The 19,301-nt window shown below is 38.5% G+C and overlaps 1 protein-coding gene across 1 annotated transcript in view; it reads right to left on the bottom strand.

The window, feature by feature from the left end:
• The window catches only part of UVRAG (UV radiation resistance associated), a 481,244-nt gene that overhangs the window by 383,900 nt on the left and 78,043 nt on the right, over window positions 1–19,301 (bottom strand). The window contains exons 3-5 of the mRNA XM_007941031.2: window positions 18,883–18,917; window positions 7,673–7,834; window positions 3,647–3,721 (exon numbers count right to left, since the gene is read on the bottom strand). Of these exons, the coding sequence (XP_007939222.2) occupies window positions 3,647–3,721; window positions 7,673–7,834; window positions 18,883–18,917 (272 nt within the window). The remainder of the gene's footprint in view (window positions 1–3,646; window positions 3,722–7,672; window positions 7,835–18,882; window positions 18,918–19,301) is intronic.

Raw genomic sequence — 19,301 nt, forward strand, 5'->3', positions numbered from 1 at the left:
ACATTAGGTAGATACATTCCTTGGAGAGATCAATTATGGGAGAATAGAAGGGCTGTGTATACACAGGGAGACAGCTTGGGGGGCAGGAATGCATAGGAGGGAAGGACATAGGGAAGAGGTAGCTATGGGGAGGAAGTGGGAGGAGAGCTATTGCACTGTGGTAAATTGTAGTCAATGTCATGAGACAATGTATGTGAACTGCTGTATGAAAGATGAATTTGCTCTATAAACTTCCACCCAAATCACATTTTTAAAAAAAAATTGTTAAAGGGGAATCTAATTTGCTATGTAAACTTTCAACTAAAATACATTAAAATGTTATTTTAAAAAAAAAGAAAAAAAATCTTTGGTTTGTGAGACTCTATAAAAGATTACACTCTCTCTTCCTTATATATTCTCTGACTACCTTCTCATTTACCTTCCCCAATGCATCCTCCTCTATTTGCCCTTTAAAAGCTGGAGGTCCTCTTTTTCCTCACTGTACACCATTATCGTATCTACAATCATGATTCTAACGACTATTTGCCACTGCCTTCCATATTTATATCTCTAGCCCAGTTCTATCCTCTTAACTCCAGACTCATACATCCAACTGCCTACTTAGCATGTACACATGAATGTTTCAAAGGCATCTCAAATTCAGTATGACCAAATCTTAACTCATAATCTGCTTCCACCAAACCTGGTCTTCTTCCAATATTCCTTAGTTCTCTCAGTTCCTGGTACCTTTATATATCCAGTTACTTTATCCAAGCTAGAAACCCAGAAGTCATCTTTGATACCTCCTTGCTTCTTATAACCTAAATTCAAACCATCACCAAGTCCTGATGATTTTACTTCTTAAAACTTTATTACATCTCTCCACTGGTGGCATAGTGGATAAGGCACTTGGCTGCTAATCAAAAGGTCAGTGGTTCAAACCCACCAGCCACTCCATGGAAGGAAGACAGGGTGATCTACTTCCATAAAGATTTATAGCCTCGGAAACCCAATGGCAGTCGCCATGAGTCGGAATCAACTCAATGGCAGTGAGTTTGGTTTTTTTTGGTACTTCTACCACATTCCTGGTCCAAAGTATCAGCACCTCTTACCCGACATACTGCAAGATCCTTTTCATTAGTCTTCCCACATATATTCTTGCCTCTTCAATAAGCAGTACTTACTGCAGCCAGAATGAAATTGTTACAACACAAATCTAATTATATCACTGCACACCAGAAACCTTCAACAACAGTCTAGTGCTCTTAGGATAAAAATCTTTAAAGGTTCTCTATGATGCGATCTCTCCCAAACCATAACCCACTGTCATCAAGTCAATTCTGACTCATAGTGACCCTACAGAGCAGAACTGCTTCACAGGGTTTCTAAGGCTGTAAATCTTTATGAAAACAGACTGCCTCATTTTCTCCCATGGAGCACCTGGTAGGTTCAAACTGCCGACCTTTTAGTTAACAGCCAAATGCTTTAACCATTGCACCACCAGAGCACCTTCCTAACTCTCCAGCCTCATCTCATTCTCCCCCAATCCCTCTAACCTTCTTGCAGTTCCTGAAGCTCTCCACATCCCCTTCTACTTTCAACGTGTGGCCCTCTTCTACCTGGAATGCTCTCTCTACCAAGTTCCCACCCCCTTCACACAGTTCACTTCTACTCATCCTCCGGATATTATATGTCAACTCCTGAGGAAGATTTTTCTTGAAACCCTAGAGTAGGTAAGGTACTTATTACTGATTTTACAGTATTTACCACTATTCATTTTATATATAGGCAGTCCCCACGTTACAAACAAGGTCCATTCCTAACCGTGCCTTTATGAATGTGTAGGTGAGTCAGAACAGGGGTATGCAGTTCTTATTTAGCTTTACTTCAGTGCAAGGAAAGGCTGAAGCCTTTTCAATGATTTAATAGCTGCATATGCAGCAAGTGAAGGTGACTGTGATGCCGAATTTCTTCCAAGTATCATTTCAATGTGAGGGCAGATTTACGTAACATCAAAGCAGGGCTTCAGTGATGGCAGCACTCCAGTGGTGGCTAACCACACAGCTTTGTATGTAAGTGGCTCTCCAAGTCCTGCCAATAATCCAATTTCACACATCACATAAAAGGGCTCACTATGCTTCTTCTGAGTCTCTCATTCCAGTGCTTCAACCAGTAATTTTTCCTGTTCCAGTTACCATGATGAATCACTCAAAGTGTAAAAATTTTGATCTGTTCCTGTTTCACTTCATTGGCTCAAAGTTCGCATTAACAGGGCAAGTAGGATTTGTCCGTAAGTTGGATGCTCATAACCTGGGGACCACCTATACTTACGCATTAGATTATTTATCAGTGTTTCTCTTCCATATGCTCCATAAGAGCATAAAAGTATCCATTTGCTCATTGCATCTTAGCCCAGAGAGTACTAAAAATCAAAAACCCTGCTATCAAGTCAATTCCAGCTCATAGCAACCTTATAGAACAGAGCAGAACTGCCCTATTGGCTTTCCAAAACTGTAAATCTTTATGGAAGTAGACTGTCACATCTTTTTCCTGCAGAGTGACTGGTAGGTTCAAACCACTGACCTTCTGGTTCACAGCTGAGCGCTTTAACCATTGTGCCACGAGGGCCCCCTTCATAGAGTACAAAACCAAATCCAATTTCATGGCCATTGAGTCAATTCCAACTCATAGCAACCCCCATTGGGTTTCCAAAGTTATAAATCTTTATGGAAGCAGACTGTCCCAGCCTTCTTCCACCGAGCAAATGGTGGGTTTGAATCAATGACCTTTTAGTTAGCAGCCAAATGCCTTAATCACTACACTACCAGAGCTCCTTTCCACAGAGTACAATGGGTGACATACAGCAGGTGCTCAATAAATAGTTGATGAATGAATGGAGTATTCTAAGCAGCTACACTTCAGACAACTAGGAAGTACATGGTCACTAAGAGTAAATAAAGTCCAGGCTTCATAATTTTTCAGGTAAAACATCATAAAAGATGGAAAGTGCATAGGTTATAGAGGTAGGCAGACCTGAAATCTCAGCTCAGCTGCTTTCTAGATGTATGACGCTATGAAGCTCATCCCTCTCAATCCATTTCCTTATGCATAAAATGAAGAGGGAAAAACTCACTTTATTGGTTTGTTGCTAGCTAGTACTAAACGGGATAAAGAACATGAATCACCTGATATAGTACCATACACAGTAGGAACTTGGTATATATGGATTCTCTTTCCTCTTCTCTCCCTAATTACCTTTACAGAGAGAGACACTGTTGGTTTTAATGTACTTTGCTTGACTTGTGATCTATCAAATTTACTGAAAGTTGCAAAAGATCTGAAACATTTAGTAAAACTCCATTGCATTTACCCAAATTTACCATTCTTTCTTAATTCCCCCAAAATTCTACACAATAAAGGAGAATAGCTAGCTAAGATTTTCCTTTAGGAAAATTAATATAATCTAGATTTAGAGAAGATGAATTTGGGTAACAAACAAGTTTTTACTTTAAAATGTATTCAACCTAAGTGGTACTGAACAACAAACTTACAATGGTACTTAAAACACAATTCTAATTACACAGAGGTTTCCAGGATTATATCTACCTGGCATGTCACAGCAGGTCTGCACTAAATACAGCTTACAACATTAGGAGAATACTCTTACCTTATGTTCAAATGGAGCACCATAGTAGCCATCATTCAGCCCGAAAATTATTTCATTTGGGTTGCGAGCATGAATCTAAGAGAGGGGAAAAGCACACTATTAGTTCCTCTCTCTCAATAAGATTTTAGTATTAGAACATGACAGTTAAAGTAGGATCGACTTCACTGCTGAGAAACAGGCTGACTACACCTAAACAACAGAAAACACATCACTTAGCATAAGATCAGATGATCAACTAAGAGTTTCCTGCTTTAGTCAAAGTCCTCACCAAGCTATCAAATGAGCTCACCAGCACCTTCACACACATTTTCCACAAATACTTCTTGAGCTTATTATGGAAGAAAGGCTATTCTATCCCTGCATCAAAACTGGCTTTTTGGTGGATTCCCGGAAGTAGAGGAGATTCAGAAGCATACTATCCTTTCCCTGATCTCAAAGAAAACAAGATGCAGTCAGTCTGTAAGGGTGCTTCAAAAAGTAGTAGTTTCTCCAGAAAAACAGAGAAAAATAAAAGACAATAAAATAATAAATAAAAGATTAATATATTTTCATTTTCAAAGAGTTTTAAACATAACATTCAATTCCTAAAGTCTCAAATGTGGATTTAATTACTGTCTGCATACCACTCTCTTTCTGATGCAGCTCATTTAAGATTCAATCAGTACCATCCCAAATTAAACTTCACCTAACACATGGGGAGGTTCAAAGGGAGGGAAGGTTTCTTCCTTCTAGCCAAAGGCAGCAGTAGTAAAGTCCTATAAACATTCACCTGAAATTCATTTCCTACATCTACTACTAAAGCAAAATTAATTGCATGGGCCCTACTGACCTATATCATTTATTGAACTTAATACAATAATACCAAAAGATAAATGCAAGAATAAATTTATAATGAAAACAATAAAGTAATCTCAAGACATTTTTTATTTTATAAGAGAAAGTATCATGAAATCAGTTTCAAGATTAGGAGGAACCTAAAATTTGATACATATGAAATCTGTTATTCATATATATTCCTAGGGGAAAAGAAGATTAAAATTATATGCCTAAAATGTTAACAATGGGAGATGAGCAATAAGATTATGTATAATTTATTTTCTTCTCTGCATTTTTCAAAATTTTCCAAATTGCCCACAAAGAACGTATATTACTTTTAAATCAGAAAAAAATACAGAAAAAAAGATGGATAGGAACAAATGGGTAGAAATGAATCTAGCGTGAAAGTAAAGTTCTCATAGTATAAGCTTCATGAAGATGTGCATTAGTTTGTTGGAAAACTCAGGTAACATGGTTCTAGTACTGGAAAAGATACTGGGCTTAAAGATCAAGAATGCTGGACTTTAAAACTCCAGCCTTAACTGTTTCATAATGAATTCTTCAACAAAAGGAATCTTGTCTTGTTTATAGGTCTAGTGCCCAGCACTCTACATATATTTAGTAGTTAATCCCTGTTAATGGCCCCATGTTTTAATTCCCTCATCAATCAAAAGCAGAAAACACATCCTGGTGTATATTACAGGGGTGTCATAAAGATGAAATGAGGTAACTGGATGTGAAAGTATTTTTGGAAGCTAGAATGAAAAACTAGGGGGGGAAAAAAAATAAATACTAATAATGTATCAGAAGCCAGACAACATATAGTTCCGAAACATCCCTTTGCTCCTCACTAATAAAGAAAAGCATACTTAACAAAACAGGGTCATCATATTCCACACTACTATGCATTTCAGAATTGGTAAATTACGCTAACACAAGTGTGGATATGTACTATCCTTCACTTATGATAGATTACTGATTCAACAATAATTGTGTTGTAACCCAATATGGAAACTACAGAATACAGAACTTTATCAATCCAACTACAAGCTTCTATTTTGATCACCTCATAAAAAATTATAAAATTTTTAAGACAGCTGGTTAGAATTAGTGAAATGAGTAATAAATATAGTCTGAGCCATGGGACAATTAATAGTTTGAATCCACCAATCACTGTGTGACCTTAAGCAAGCTTATCACTTAATTTCTCCAAACTTTACTTTTCTTACTTAAATACTGAGGAAATTAACAATACTTGCTCCTATGTCTCAGCTCACTGTGTACGTATAAAAGATTCTGTGAATATAAAAAGATACCCAAACACTATAACAATATATTTTGCTATTGTTATTAACTCAAAGTTCTAACCACTTAAATTATGCACAAGAATTTATCCTGACATTAGAAAAGAGAGAGATTGGTAAGTTCTGGTAAGCAACACTGTCCAGAAAACAGAGAGACTAGTACCTAAAGATACCTACATTTGTGGAATAAATAACACCAATTCTACACCAAATCTCTCCAAAATATAAAAGGGGTAAACACAACCCATTTTATGAGACCAGCAGGTTAAAATTTTGTTAAGGAACGTATCTATTACATGCATAGTACTATCCACTATAAACCAAACCAAGCGCACTGCCAACAAGTAGATTCCAATTCACAGCAACCCCCATTGGGTTTCCAAGGCTGTAAATCTTTATGGAAGTAGATTGCCTCATCTTCCTCCCGCGGAGCAGCTGATGGATTTGAACTGCTGATCTTCTGGTTAGCAGCCAAATGCCTTACCTACCTTACCTACTATTCACTATATTGTTGTTAGGTGCTGTCGAGTCACCTCTGACTCATAGCCACCCTATGTACAACAGAACAAAACATGACCCAGTCATGTGCCATCACTATTCACAATAAAAGGACAGAAAACAAATAAAACGTGGTAAACAAAATGAAAACAGATTTTTTTTTTATTTTTATTTTTTAAAAAAGCAGAATTAAATTGTTTCTTCAAAAAGAAATATATCAGAAAGTATATATTGGTTACTGAGAAAACATCAAGGATATTTGTAGATAATCAATGGCTAACATTTTAGGGTTACTTTAACAGTAGTGTCCTAGGGATCACAGGAGAAATGACATTCAATTCCAAGGAAGGACCAAACATATATACATATACCAGTTTGCCCCAGAACAAAGAGAATAAATTTTTAAGTCAGCCAACTATGGATTTAGATTCTTGCTCCATCTAGCTGTGTGACATTGAGCAGTTTCTTGAAACTCTCAGTTATTCCCATCTGGAAAATGAAGATAATAATTTATCAACCTTCACAATGCTGCTATAAACATATATAAACCTATGTCTGGGATGGCAAATAGGTTTCATTTCATGTACATTTTGGGTAAATTGTTAGCTGCTTCCTAGAACACCATGTTAGGAAGGATAATGGTGCTATTTCTGAGCTCAGTAGTGTGATCAATTAACTACATTTGTCATAGGTACAGGGTTGCTGGGAGGCACTAACAGTCTGTGATCAGCTATAACCCTACAAGTTCCAGCAGCACTACAGAAGGAAGACCTGGCCATCTTCTTTGGTCAAGTACAGCCAAGAAAACCCTCTGAAGGGTTTCCTGTAACCTATGGGGTTGCTGTGAGTCAGAAGCGATTCAGTGGCAGCAGGCTTGGAGTGGAGTTTTTGGGTTTTTTTTGTTTTTGTTTTTGATTTTGTTGTTGTTTTGGTTCACAGGTACAGCAAAGGTGGGGAACGGCTGGCAGTATATGTAACCCAGGCACTTGTTAGTCAAGTGTTCAGTAGATAGTAATTCTTGTTATTCCTAGAACAACCCAACTCTCCTGGGCAAAAGACAGGTGTTTATAATGTATTCCTTACTTTCAACTTAATTTTCAGATGCTAGAGGGAAAAATACAATAAGACAGAGATGCAGCAGAATGCTGTGAGAAAGCATATCCTTTCCTACAGAGAAAAATTTTAAAAGGTCCTCTTAAATTATTAGCAGCTTAGGGTGCTTCTTCATAAGTTTCTTCACCTAAAAGCTTTTTTTAAATTTGGTGATGACTCCAATTTTTACAACTAAGTAAACAATCAAAAAGGTTCTCTCTTTATGATAGGAAACGCAGTCAAGAGAATCAACAGAAAGGTTTGACAGATTTATCTGAACATAACAACTACTTGTAACCCTCAGTCCAAAAATTACCTGCTGACCCAAGTATTTCAGGCCATCCAAACAGACTTTCCATTCAATCAACAGCTGGTAGACATCCTCTTTTCCACCCCATATCTTCACCACAAAACAAGACACAGATGTATCTAGATGGTCCGGCATTATTCCAAAATCAAGACTCCGCCATGTTGGATTCTGTTGATGGAGATGAAAACATAATTTAGAAAGACTCTACCTTGTGTACAGTTATTTCAATTAGGCCGTAAATCACTTGTGCATAAAAGCCATACTTTAAATTATATATACATATATTAAATTGTAAACTTAAGTGAACCAAGAAGATATTCCAATTAACAAAAAGGGCAGAACAATGGTACTTTTGAATTTCTCTGCTTATTTACCAGTCATTAAAAAGACTATATATTCCAACTGATATGGTTTCATATGGTAAACCATTTACAGTCAACACATACTACATGATTACAGCCAACACACAGATAACTGCCCTCAAAGAGCCTCCCACTTATTACTGGATTCAAAACTCTATTTAAATAATTACACTGTTTCATGAAAAGTTAAATAACAAAATCATGCAAAAGGTGACAGAGGACCACAATAATGGGGGAGATATCACAGAGGCTGGGACAAGTAGAATTTCATCACATTAAAATAAGGAATTCTAGCCAAAGGACTCTACATACAAAGCTGGAGAGAGATACAAAGGACTAAACTGAAGAATCTTATATGCCTTTGCCAAGGAGCCAGTACTTCACTCTGTACGAGATATGGGGCTATTGAAGGATTTTTAAGTTAAGAATGACAGGGGTCAGTCTTATGCTTTGAAGGAACATTATTTTTCATTAAGTGAATTATCTAGATAGTTAAAACACTCTCCAAAAAGTAAAGATGTTATGGGGCTTTAATAACATCAACAAAAATGAACTACAGTGACTCACTTAGTTACTTTTACTTATATCCCCTACATGAAAGTTAGTGCTTTCATTGCTAAATATAAACAGATAATCAATCTTATTAAGATCGATCTTATAATTAAAATCTTACAATTTCCTTATTATACAAATCAGCAAATCAAAGGTAACTTGATGGTTGCGTGTCAACTTGGCTGGGCCATGATTCTCAGGGGGTTTAGCAATTATGATGTAGTTTGTTAGTTATGTAATGGCATAATCATCCTATGTGATGTAATCACCTCCATGATGACTATTTAAATGACTATTTAAAGGAAAAATTATAACTGTATAGAAGAGCTTATGACACATATACCCACTGCCATTGAAAAGTACCCGGTACGTGCTCAGTAAGCATTTGCTAAATGAGTGAATAAATGTTCATAATGAGATCTGCTATGAGCAACCAATCAGTTGAAAGGGAACTTCCTCAGGGGAGTGGCTTGCATCCAATATATGTATGAACAGTCTGGCAAAGCTCTCTGGCTTTTTGCTCCATCTGGATCCTGCATCTGGCTGGTCATCATCTGACCTCCAATTCTTGGGACTTTAGCTAGCAGCTCACCATATTCCCTGCTGATCTTCGGATCAGTTAGCCTCCATAGCCTCCGAAGCCAGAAGCCTCTTGTCTGACTTGCTGAATTTGGGTTCACCACCCCCTGCAGCTATGTGAGTCAGAAGAAGCATCCAGCCTGAAGTCTGACCCGAGGACTTGGGACTTGTCAGCATCTACAACCAGGAGCCATCTCCTTGAGATAAAATCTCTATACATACATATACAAGCTTCACCAGGTTTGCTTTTCTAGAGAACCCAGCCTAAGACTGTAACTATTCTTCACTTTTGGCAACTCTTTTCCTGACCACAGGTGAACAGGATAGTGTTTGCTTTAATTTTAGGGGACACTGAAGCTTGCTATATATATGTGTCTTGTGGATTTGGTTGTTGAAGTTTTGGGAGAGGAGACACAGGTGACTTTCAGTTTCATAGCACTCAGCACTGATTCATCTTTTTCATTTTCATGTTGATTTTTTATTGTCTGATTTCATTCTACTAAGATAAAAGATCTGATAGAGCAAGAACACTGCTTGAATTATTCACTACTAGGTTCCCAAAGCTTGAAAAGTACCTGGTATGTGCTCAGTAAGCATTTGCTAAATGAGTGAATAAATGTTCAATTACCTGACCCGGATGTTTAAGGACACTGGAAGATCAATAAATAGCTCAATGATAACAGTAAGCACATTTATGCAATCAGTTTTATACTGGCTCCTAAAAAATTAAGTTCCAGCTATCTAAGACTTTCAATCTAAGACAAATAGAACTCCATTTTATGTGACCCAAAGTCTCTTATCTCACCAACATTGTTTTAGTGGCCCTACTATACAGTAATATATAGTATACACTGTGGTTGAGTCAGATCCGACTCATAGTGACCCCTCCTAGGGTTTCCAAGGCAGTATCACTACAGAAGTAGATTGCCCAACCTTCCTTCTGAGGAGTGGCTGGTGGGATTGAACCGACAGCCTTCTGGTTAGCAGTCAAATGCCTTAGGCACTACATCACCAGAGCTCCTTACTATATAGTAGCAAAGTTTAATTTAAATATAAAGATGACCAATAAGGTCTAGGAATAATCATACAGATTTGCACTACAAGAAAGTTCTTCAGGTGGAAAGGAAATGATACCAGATAGAAACTTAGATCTAGAAGCAGGAATTACGAGCCCTGGCAATGGTAAGTATATAAGATAAAATACTACTTTTTCCTTCTTATATTTTCTTTAGATGACATATGACTATTTAAAGCAAAAACTGTAACTGTATAGAAGAGCTTATGACAAAAATACCCACTGCCATTGAACCGATTCCAACTCATAGTGGGTTTTTTTTGGACAGAATAGAACTGCCCCCATGGGGTTTTCAAGGCTATACATCTTTACAGAAGCAGACTGCCTTATCTTTCTCCCGTGGAGCAACTAGTGGGTTCAAACAGCCAACCTTCTGGTTAGCAGCCAAATGCTTTAACCACTACTTCAACAGTTTCTAATTTTGGAAAGTTCACTTCCAGCTAATTATAAACTAAACAAAATCAAACTCACTGCCATCGAGTCAATTCCAACTCACAGCAACCCCCATTGGACTTCCAAGGCTGTAAATTTCACTCATAGAAAGTGACAAAGCACACTGCCTCATCTTTCTTCCCTGGAGCAGCTGAAGGGTTCGAACCACCAAACTTTTTGATTAACAGCCAAATGCCTTAACAACTATACCAACAGAGCTTCTTACCTGACTATAGAGAGGGCCTAAAATCATTATTACCAGAACCATTTCCCTATCTTACAGCTCAGTACAAAAATATAGTCCAATGGTCCTATGAGTTTATGGGTATGATCTGAATTCCCAGATGTATAGTAGGGCTGACAAGGGGCAAGGTTGTAGTCACTGCTTGGTCACAGCCAGCTACCCAGAGGGACCGAGTAGTTGAACCTGTGGGCTCGAGACCATAGTCGCAGGGGACATCAAGCTCAATCAGCATAACATACTACACAAAACATTGTTCTACCTCTTACTTTGGCCGAGTAGCGAATGGGATCTTAAAAGCTTGCAAGTTGCTATCTAGATGCAACGATGAGTCTCTCCTCGTCCAGAGCAAAGATGAATGAAGAAAACCAAAAATTCATGGAACAATTAGTCCTAGCAACTGGTACACCATCTGATCTGCAGCCTATATGACTATGAGACCAGAAGAACTAGACGGTGCCCGGCTACTACTGTCAATCACTTGGAAGGGGATCTAGGTAGGAGATCCTGGATAGAGAGGGAGAACAATGTGGAACAAAACTCAAAATCATTTGGAAAAAAAAAAGGGGGGAGACCAGGTTTGCTGGTCCCATAGAGCCTGGTAGAACCATTGAGATGATAGCCCCTAGCTCCCCTTCAGGTCTGTAATTGTACCCCATGCCTGTGACTTCCAGCCAAACAATAGACAGGCATATGAGTTGAATAAGGAACTCTGGTAGCATAGTGCCTAAGGCACTTGATTGCTAACCAGAAGGCTGGCAGTTCAAACCCACCAGCCACTCCTCGGAAGGTAGATGGGGCATTCTACTTCCGTAGTGATATTGCCTCGGAAACCCAAGGAGGGGTTGCTATGAGTCGGGTCCGACTTGACGACACATAACAACAACATGAGTTGAACATTTCCCTGAGGTAGATATACTCCTTGCAGAGAACAATCATGGGAGAAAGAAGGGCTGCTTATACACAGGGAGACAGCTCAGGGGGCAGGAGTGCATGGAGGGATGAACACAGGGAAGAGGTAACTATTGGGAGGAAGTATGAGAGGAGATGTTGCATTGTGGTAAATTGTGGTCAATGTCATGAGATAAAGTGCATGTGAACTGCTGTATGGAAAGTGAATTTGCTCTGTAATTTTTCACCCAAATCACAATAAAAAAAATCCATGAAATATGCTAAATATATATATATATATATATATATATATATATATATATATATATATATAGTCAGAAGAATCACAACTAAGAATTCATAAAAGCTGCTCTTTTTCAAAACATAAAAGATAATCTTTAGAAATTACATACTGACTTGTAAGGAGAAGTTATTCTTCAGCCCAATAAACTTTCTTTCCTTTGTCTTGCTCACCTATATTCATACTTCATTTCTCAAATTAGGAATTACTTATTATTAGAAACCCTTCCTGATCCCATCCCCTTGAAACTGAGATAAATATACTCCCGTATGCTTTCGTACAATGCTATCCTTCCCTGGTACCATAATTATATATAATTATCTCAGTCTCCCTCCAAATCATGTAGTTGACCGGATAGATGCTGGAAAACTCTGAAGATGATAAAGTTTAACATAAGATAACAATCTGGCATAAGCAAGAAAAGCCAACACCGTACCCACATACACACAATAGAGATTAAATGCTAATTCATTTGGTCACAAATCAACTGAAACATAAACTTGGCTTGACAGTCACAGAGGCCAGTAACTCACAGAAAGTATTTGTACTGCTTTTTCCCAAAGATTTAAAAAGAGTTCGAAAACACAACACCATCTAGTCAAATTGCAACTCATAGCGACCCTAAAGGACAGGGTAGAACTGCCTCTAGAGCTTCCTGAGCTGTAAATCTTTATGAAAGTAGACTGCCTCATCTTTCTCCTGCAGGGTGTCTGGTGAATTTGAACTGCTGACCTCTCAGTTAGCAACTGAGTGTTTAACAACTGCATCACCAGGACTCCTTAAAAACAGCTCAGCCAGTTACATTTCCAATAGAAGCTTATGGTTCTACTAAAGTGCATCACATGCTTTCCCTAAAAATACTTGCTCTAGAACTTTCAGTGAAAGGCCCATCACTGACTTCTACTAGATCTCGCTCTTGCTGTCAGTTGCTGTCAAGTCAGTGCCAAGTCATGGCAACCCCTTGTGTGCGAGTAGAACTGCTCCATAGTGTTTTCCAGGCTGTGACCTTTCTGAAGTAGACTGTCAGGCTTGTCATTTCAAGGCCCCTCTGGGTAGGTCTGAACTAGCAATCTTTCAGCCATTAGTCAAGTGCTTAACCACTTGCACCAGCCAAGGACTCCTACAGACCACTCTTATCAGATACTCCCTTATTCTTCTTTATTTTACTCTACTACACTTATCATCTAACATACTCCTTATCATCAATTCCAACATACACTTTTCTTCACTTTATAAGATGAATTCTGATAGAAATTTGAGAATTAATGACGCCCTACACTTTTTAACCACCAGGTGGCAGTCATCAGGTGTCGCAGTCAGCACTATGTACCTTAAAAATAGCTATTAATAATGACTTCTTTTGAATTATATAGGCTGTTAAGTTTAACTACAGTCTAAAGTTACACATTTTTTTAAATCCTGTATATGGTATCTATCAAAACTAAAATTAAAATTTAAAAAATACAAAAAGTATTGGCAAGAATGTGGAGTAATCAGACTCTCATATACTGCTGGTGGAAGTATAAATGAAACAGTAATTTTAGAAAACTGCTTGGTAGTTTTCAGCTTGCTAAAGCTGAGCATACACACATTCCCGCAATTCTACTCCTAGGTACCTACTCAACTGAAATGCATGCATGCTACAGTGCAGTGCTTACTTACAGTGGCGCTTCTAGCTAGTCTGTAACTCTCACCCAGTAACTGGGTAAGACTATGCAAATGTGAGGTGTTTGTGGCCTACCAAGGAGATTGGACAGATTCCTAATAAGGTAAATGAAGTGCAGTGGCACCCTTGTGGGAGGTGAGACCATGCAAATAAGGTGTATGGAACCCTAACATGGGGTTTGGTCAGTTTTGCCACCATGCAAAGCTGAAAATGAGCCATCCCAGAGGCGGGAAGAGGGGACCTCACTGTGTTTTCAAGAAAGAAAAGCCAGGGGTGGAGTGCATCCTTTGGATCCAAGATCTCTGCACTGAAGCTCCTTTACCTAGGAGACGGAGAGTGAGCCGTAACACTTTGCTGAGAAAATGAAACATGGTGACAGCAGAACCAGGACACCTGGCAGGAGACAACATGATGGACTTCCAGATCCATGGAGACAGTTAAGCACCTTCAGGCCAAGGCTTACTGGCAGAGTGAGATGCCTCTGGGAATTTACCGGCAGAACCAAAAAAGCTTTGTAACAAAGGGGCCACAGGGCTGGGAAGCAGAAGGCCAGAGAAAGGCATGCCTATGGGCACTGCTGAGAAGAGGCTGTCCTGACCGAAGAACTGTACTCTGAGTCATTTCTGATCCTAAATTGTAACTTGTTACTTCCCATAGAAACCCCAAAGTATTGTCCGTGAGTTCTGTGTGGCCACTGCAACAAATTATGGAGCCCAGCAGCAAAGCAGAGAGTACCAAAGGACTGGCAATTGGTATCAGAATTGATAAAAAGGTTGGAGGGTGAAGATATGTCTGACCTCTGCCTCACAGGAATCAGCCTGGGGCTGTTGATATTGATCCTCCTCCCCACTTGGGAAGTTAGAGGCAGTCAGACAATGCAACTCCCTAAACCATTTTCACACGTTTACCAAAAGACATGTACAAGGATGTTCACGGCAGCACTACTCATAGTAGCCCACCACTAGACACTAACAAAATATCTATCAGTAGGAGATTAGAAAAATTGTGGTATATCCACACTATGGAATACTACAGCATAAACAAACTACACATACGCCCCACAACGGCAATGACCTGCACAACATCAGTCTGATCAGACAGAAAAAGGTACACACTGTATGATTCCATGTCTACAAAGCTGAAAAACAGGTCAAATTAATCTATGGTGTTAAAATCAGGAGACTAATAATGACTGAAGAGAGCACGAGGTTTCTAACACAAAGCAACGCACTGCCATCGAGTCACATCCGGCTCATAGCTACCCCTCCTTGGGTTTCCGAGGCCGTATCACTACAGAAGTAGATTGCCTATGGCATAGTGCCTAAGGCATTTGACTGCTAATCAGAAAGCTGGCGGTTCAAACCCACCAGCCACTCCTCAGATGAGGTTTCTGGGAGCCAAAAATATTTTATTTCTTGATGTGGATGCTGTACTCAATCTGTGAAAATTCATCAAGCTTATATTTACAGTACATAGTACATACTTATATATTGTAAACCCTTCTGTATGTATGCTAAACTTCAATAAAAAGTATTAAGCTTTTATGAAGGCAGAAAGACACAGAAACAACTCACAGCAACCGTTTAGGACAGAGGAGAACTGCCCCATAAGGTTTCCAATACTGTAAATCTTTACCGAAGCAGACTGTCTCATCTTTCTCCCACGGAGCAGCTGGTGGGTTTGAACTGCCAAAACACTTTAACCACTGTGCGCCCAGAGCTCCTCAGAAACATCAGTGAAGCACAAACTTGGTGTTAGAGAAGCAAGTATTTGTCAGTAGAGAAATGACTTCATTATAAGACTTAAGATACGGAGATCACCACAAAGCGATGACGCTTCCTTATATTTTAATGCAGATATATGTACAAAAGGATCATCTATCAAAAGTCAAGCGATGAGCCTAAAGGCGGGAAAGACTGCTTAATGCTTGAGCATGGATGAAAGAAATTTCAAAGTAACAAGAAGCTAGTAAGAGTCAGTCACAACTCACACAGGACTACTGCAAAGGCCCTGTGCCTCAGGTTAATTAGAAGATTCTCTTGGTGAATATAAAAATAGTGAGTCTTATAATTAACAACTTAGAGTCACTGAAATACTGTGTGTATTTTCCAGTTCGTTTGCCAAGTACAAGCAAAACCCAGTATAATACCTACGGAGATTATAAAGAGGAAGCACTTAAGGATCCTGCTATATAACTCATATATATATATATAAAGAGAGAGCTAAAACAACCATAAAACAATTATTATAATGATTTAGAACTGTACTAATTGTATCGGAAAAGCACGAAGTATAAAAAACAAAGCAAAAAAAAAGGAAAATTTCATTTCTGCTAATGACTGTCTGAAAGCTTTTCAGAAGCATCTAGAAATGTGCTAACACAATATCCACTAGCCACATGTGGCTATATTTAAATTTAAATGAATTAAAGTACCATGTGCCATCTCTAAGAGTTCTTGATCCTGTGGTACCCAATGACCATTAATCTGAACTGTTGTTGTGATATGCCGTCGAGTTGGACCTGACTCATAGCGACCCCTCCTTGGGTTTCTGAGGCAGTATCACTACGGAAGTAGATTGCCCCATCTTCCTTCCGAGGAGTGGCTGTTTGGTTTGAACCGCCAGCCTTCCGGTTAGCAGTCAAGTGCCTTAGGCACTATGCTACCAGAGCTCCCATTAATCTGAACTAGTCACAATGATTTTGCAAAAAGCTAAAAAAGAATAGTTCTCTCAAAAAAAGAAAAGAATAAATGAACTGAATTTCATGGAGCATGTATATTAAGGCATAAAAGAAATAAAAAGCAATCCTTGCCAAAAAGATCATAATCTCAAAAAATACCCTTAAAAGGAAACATCAATGAAACAATATTCATCAAACAACTACCCAACAGAAGTAGTACAGTGGGAGCTAGGGGGCCATAAAGATACTCAGGCAGCCTCTGACCCCCAGGAGGTTTCATCTACTTGGGGAGATAAAATTACAATGTAAGCAGATGTTTTAAGAAGTACACTCAAGAAACAACTACAGTTTAAACTCTGAGTTGAAAGAACTCTGGAGGTCTCAGTCCAATCTTTTCCCTTGTCAGGAATCCACCCAACAACATCCTCATAAAACATGAATCAGCCTAAACGCATAGGGAAGAAGACGTCACGTCACACACAGTTCAGAAGCAAGTGAAGACTCAAGCCAAAAGGAGCTGAAAATAGGAGTTAACACTCTGAGCAATGACAATTAGAAATATGGATGTCAAGTGAGTATCAAGTAAACAGTGACAATGTAGAACCACACACTGAAGTACTTCTATGGCATAGAGCCCTTTGTGACACAAATCCAGGGAAAAAAGCAAAGAATTGTCATAAAACCATCCCCCAACAGAGGTCTGACTACAGAAAAGGAAGTGGAATAAATCAAGGCAAAAATTTTACTCTCTCTGACCCCTAACCACTCCTAGTTCTTACCTGTCTATAGATGGATGACTTTCTGTTCTAGTGAACCAGCAGAGGAGGATAAATTAACACTGACTTAGCAGCTACCATGTGAGAGCAGCATGCTAGGTATTATCATGTATCATTTAACATATGTAGAACCAGAGCTTTCCTGGTGACTGGACCTCCCCAGAGGAACCTATCATATCTATTATGATACTTTAGAGACATTTACAAGACAGCTTGACAAGGAAGAAAAAGTGTTAGAGACTTAAAGACAGAAGGGGCCTAGTCTGAGGTTCTGGTCCTGCAGTTGTTATGACTCTAAGAAAGTCTCTGGACCTCGCTGGGTGTCAGTTTCTTAAGTATCTGCCCCATCTACCTTGTTGTTGTTGTTGTTGTTATGTGCCCTCGAGTCAGCCCTGACTCATAGCAACCCCTCCTTGGGTTTCCGAGGCAGTATCACTACGGAAGTAGGATTGCCCAACCTTCCTTCCGAGGAGTGGCTGGTGGGTTTGAACCGCCAGCCTTCTGGTTAGCAGTCAAGTGCTTTAGCCACTATGCTACCAGAGCTCCTCCCATCTACCTTACAGGTTGTTATAAGGATCAAAATGGGATAACTTATGTGAAAGGTGTCTTTAAATATATCATATCATTGCTATCCAATCACTCATTTAACAAGGATTTACTGAGCATCTACACTATTGTATGCTCTAAGTTACAGTGGTATACAAGACTGGCAGGTGCCTGCTCTTGTAGAACTTCATTCTAGAAGGTGGGAGAAAGATAATAAACACAAACAAATAAGTCAGCCAGAGTTTCCAATAGTGATGAATGCTCTAAAGAAAATAAAACAGAATGATATAAAAAAGAGTGACTAGAGGAAAGAAAGCTACTTTATTGCAATAGTCAGAAAAGGCCTCACTGAAGTGACATAACTGAGATCTCAAAGACCTCTTCTACCATGGGAAGAACTAAGGGGGGAAAAGTGTTCTGGGCAGAAGGAACAAGACAAGCTTGGCGTGTTTGAAGCACTGAGAGAAGAGAGTATGCCTGGAACACAATAAGTAAGGAAAAGAATGTTAGCAGATGACGGTAAAAAAAGTATACAGAGGACACAGTATGGTCTTAGACCATAAAAAGGATATTATCATTACCACAAAGCCCCTCTTTTCTTCACCACGACCTAAGAAATTGACTCATCGATGCAAATATCTAGTGTGCACAGTATCAAATGTAGGACCCTTCCAGCTTTCTAACCGAGCAATGCCATCAGAAAGAAACAAGTGAAGATTCTAGATACAAAATTCTTAAAAACTAATCTAAACAAATATTTATTTGTATAAACATCATTTATTATGATGTTTGGCGGGCCACACAGTCACAAACTTCCTTAGAGTGAATAGAAATGACAGAATTACAGAATTTAAGTTGAAAAAAGAAGTTCTCAAAAAACACATATATCAGTTCATCGAACCAATACTTATCGAGCACCTCCTACGTGGTAGTCATGTTCTAAGCACTGGAGATACAGCAATGAACAAATCAGTAATTTAAGAAAAAAATTAAAGATTTAACTACAGAGGTATGATAATACCAGAACTGAACCTCAACTTATTTTACATCTCAGCATTTTCTGAAACAAGAGTTAAAAGGCTTAGTCATATGTACCTGTCAAAAATCAAACTTACCAAGGAATTCTTAATCACTTCACTTCTATAAAATTCTGGAAAAGAAGAAAAAATAAATAAATAAGTGATACCAAAAAAATAAATAAATAAGCTTATTAACTAACTCTAAATCCTGTTTTTTTTTTTAACACTTAAGTTTCCTCTATGTCTTTTCATGGCTTGATAGTACATTTGTTTTTATCACTGAATAATACTCCATTGTATGGATATACCACAATTTGTTTGTTCATTCACCTATTGAAGGACATCTGGGTTGGTTCTAATTTTTCCAATTATAAATAAAGCCTTTCTGAACATTTATGTGCAGGTGTTTATGTGTGTGTGTGTGTGTGTGTGTGTATATATATATATATATATATATATATACATGTTCTCAACTCATTTGGGAAAATACCTAGGAGTACAATTGCTGGATCAAA

The sequence above is a fragment of the Orycteropus afer genome, unplaced genomic scaffold (genome assembly GCF_000298275.1).
Source record: "Orycteropus afer afer isolate SDZICR_OR568_19922 unplaced genomic scaffold, OryAfe1.0 scaffold00074, whole genome shotgun sequence".
Taxonomy (NCBI): Eukaryota; Metazoa; Chordata; class Mammalia; order Tubulidentata; family Orycteropodidae; genus Orycteropus; species Orycteropus afer.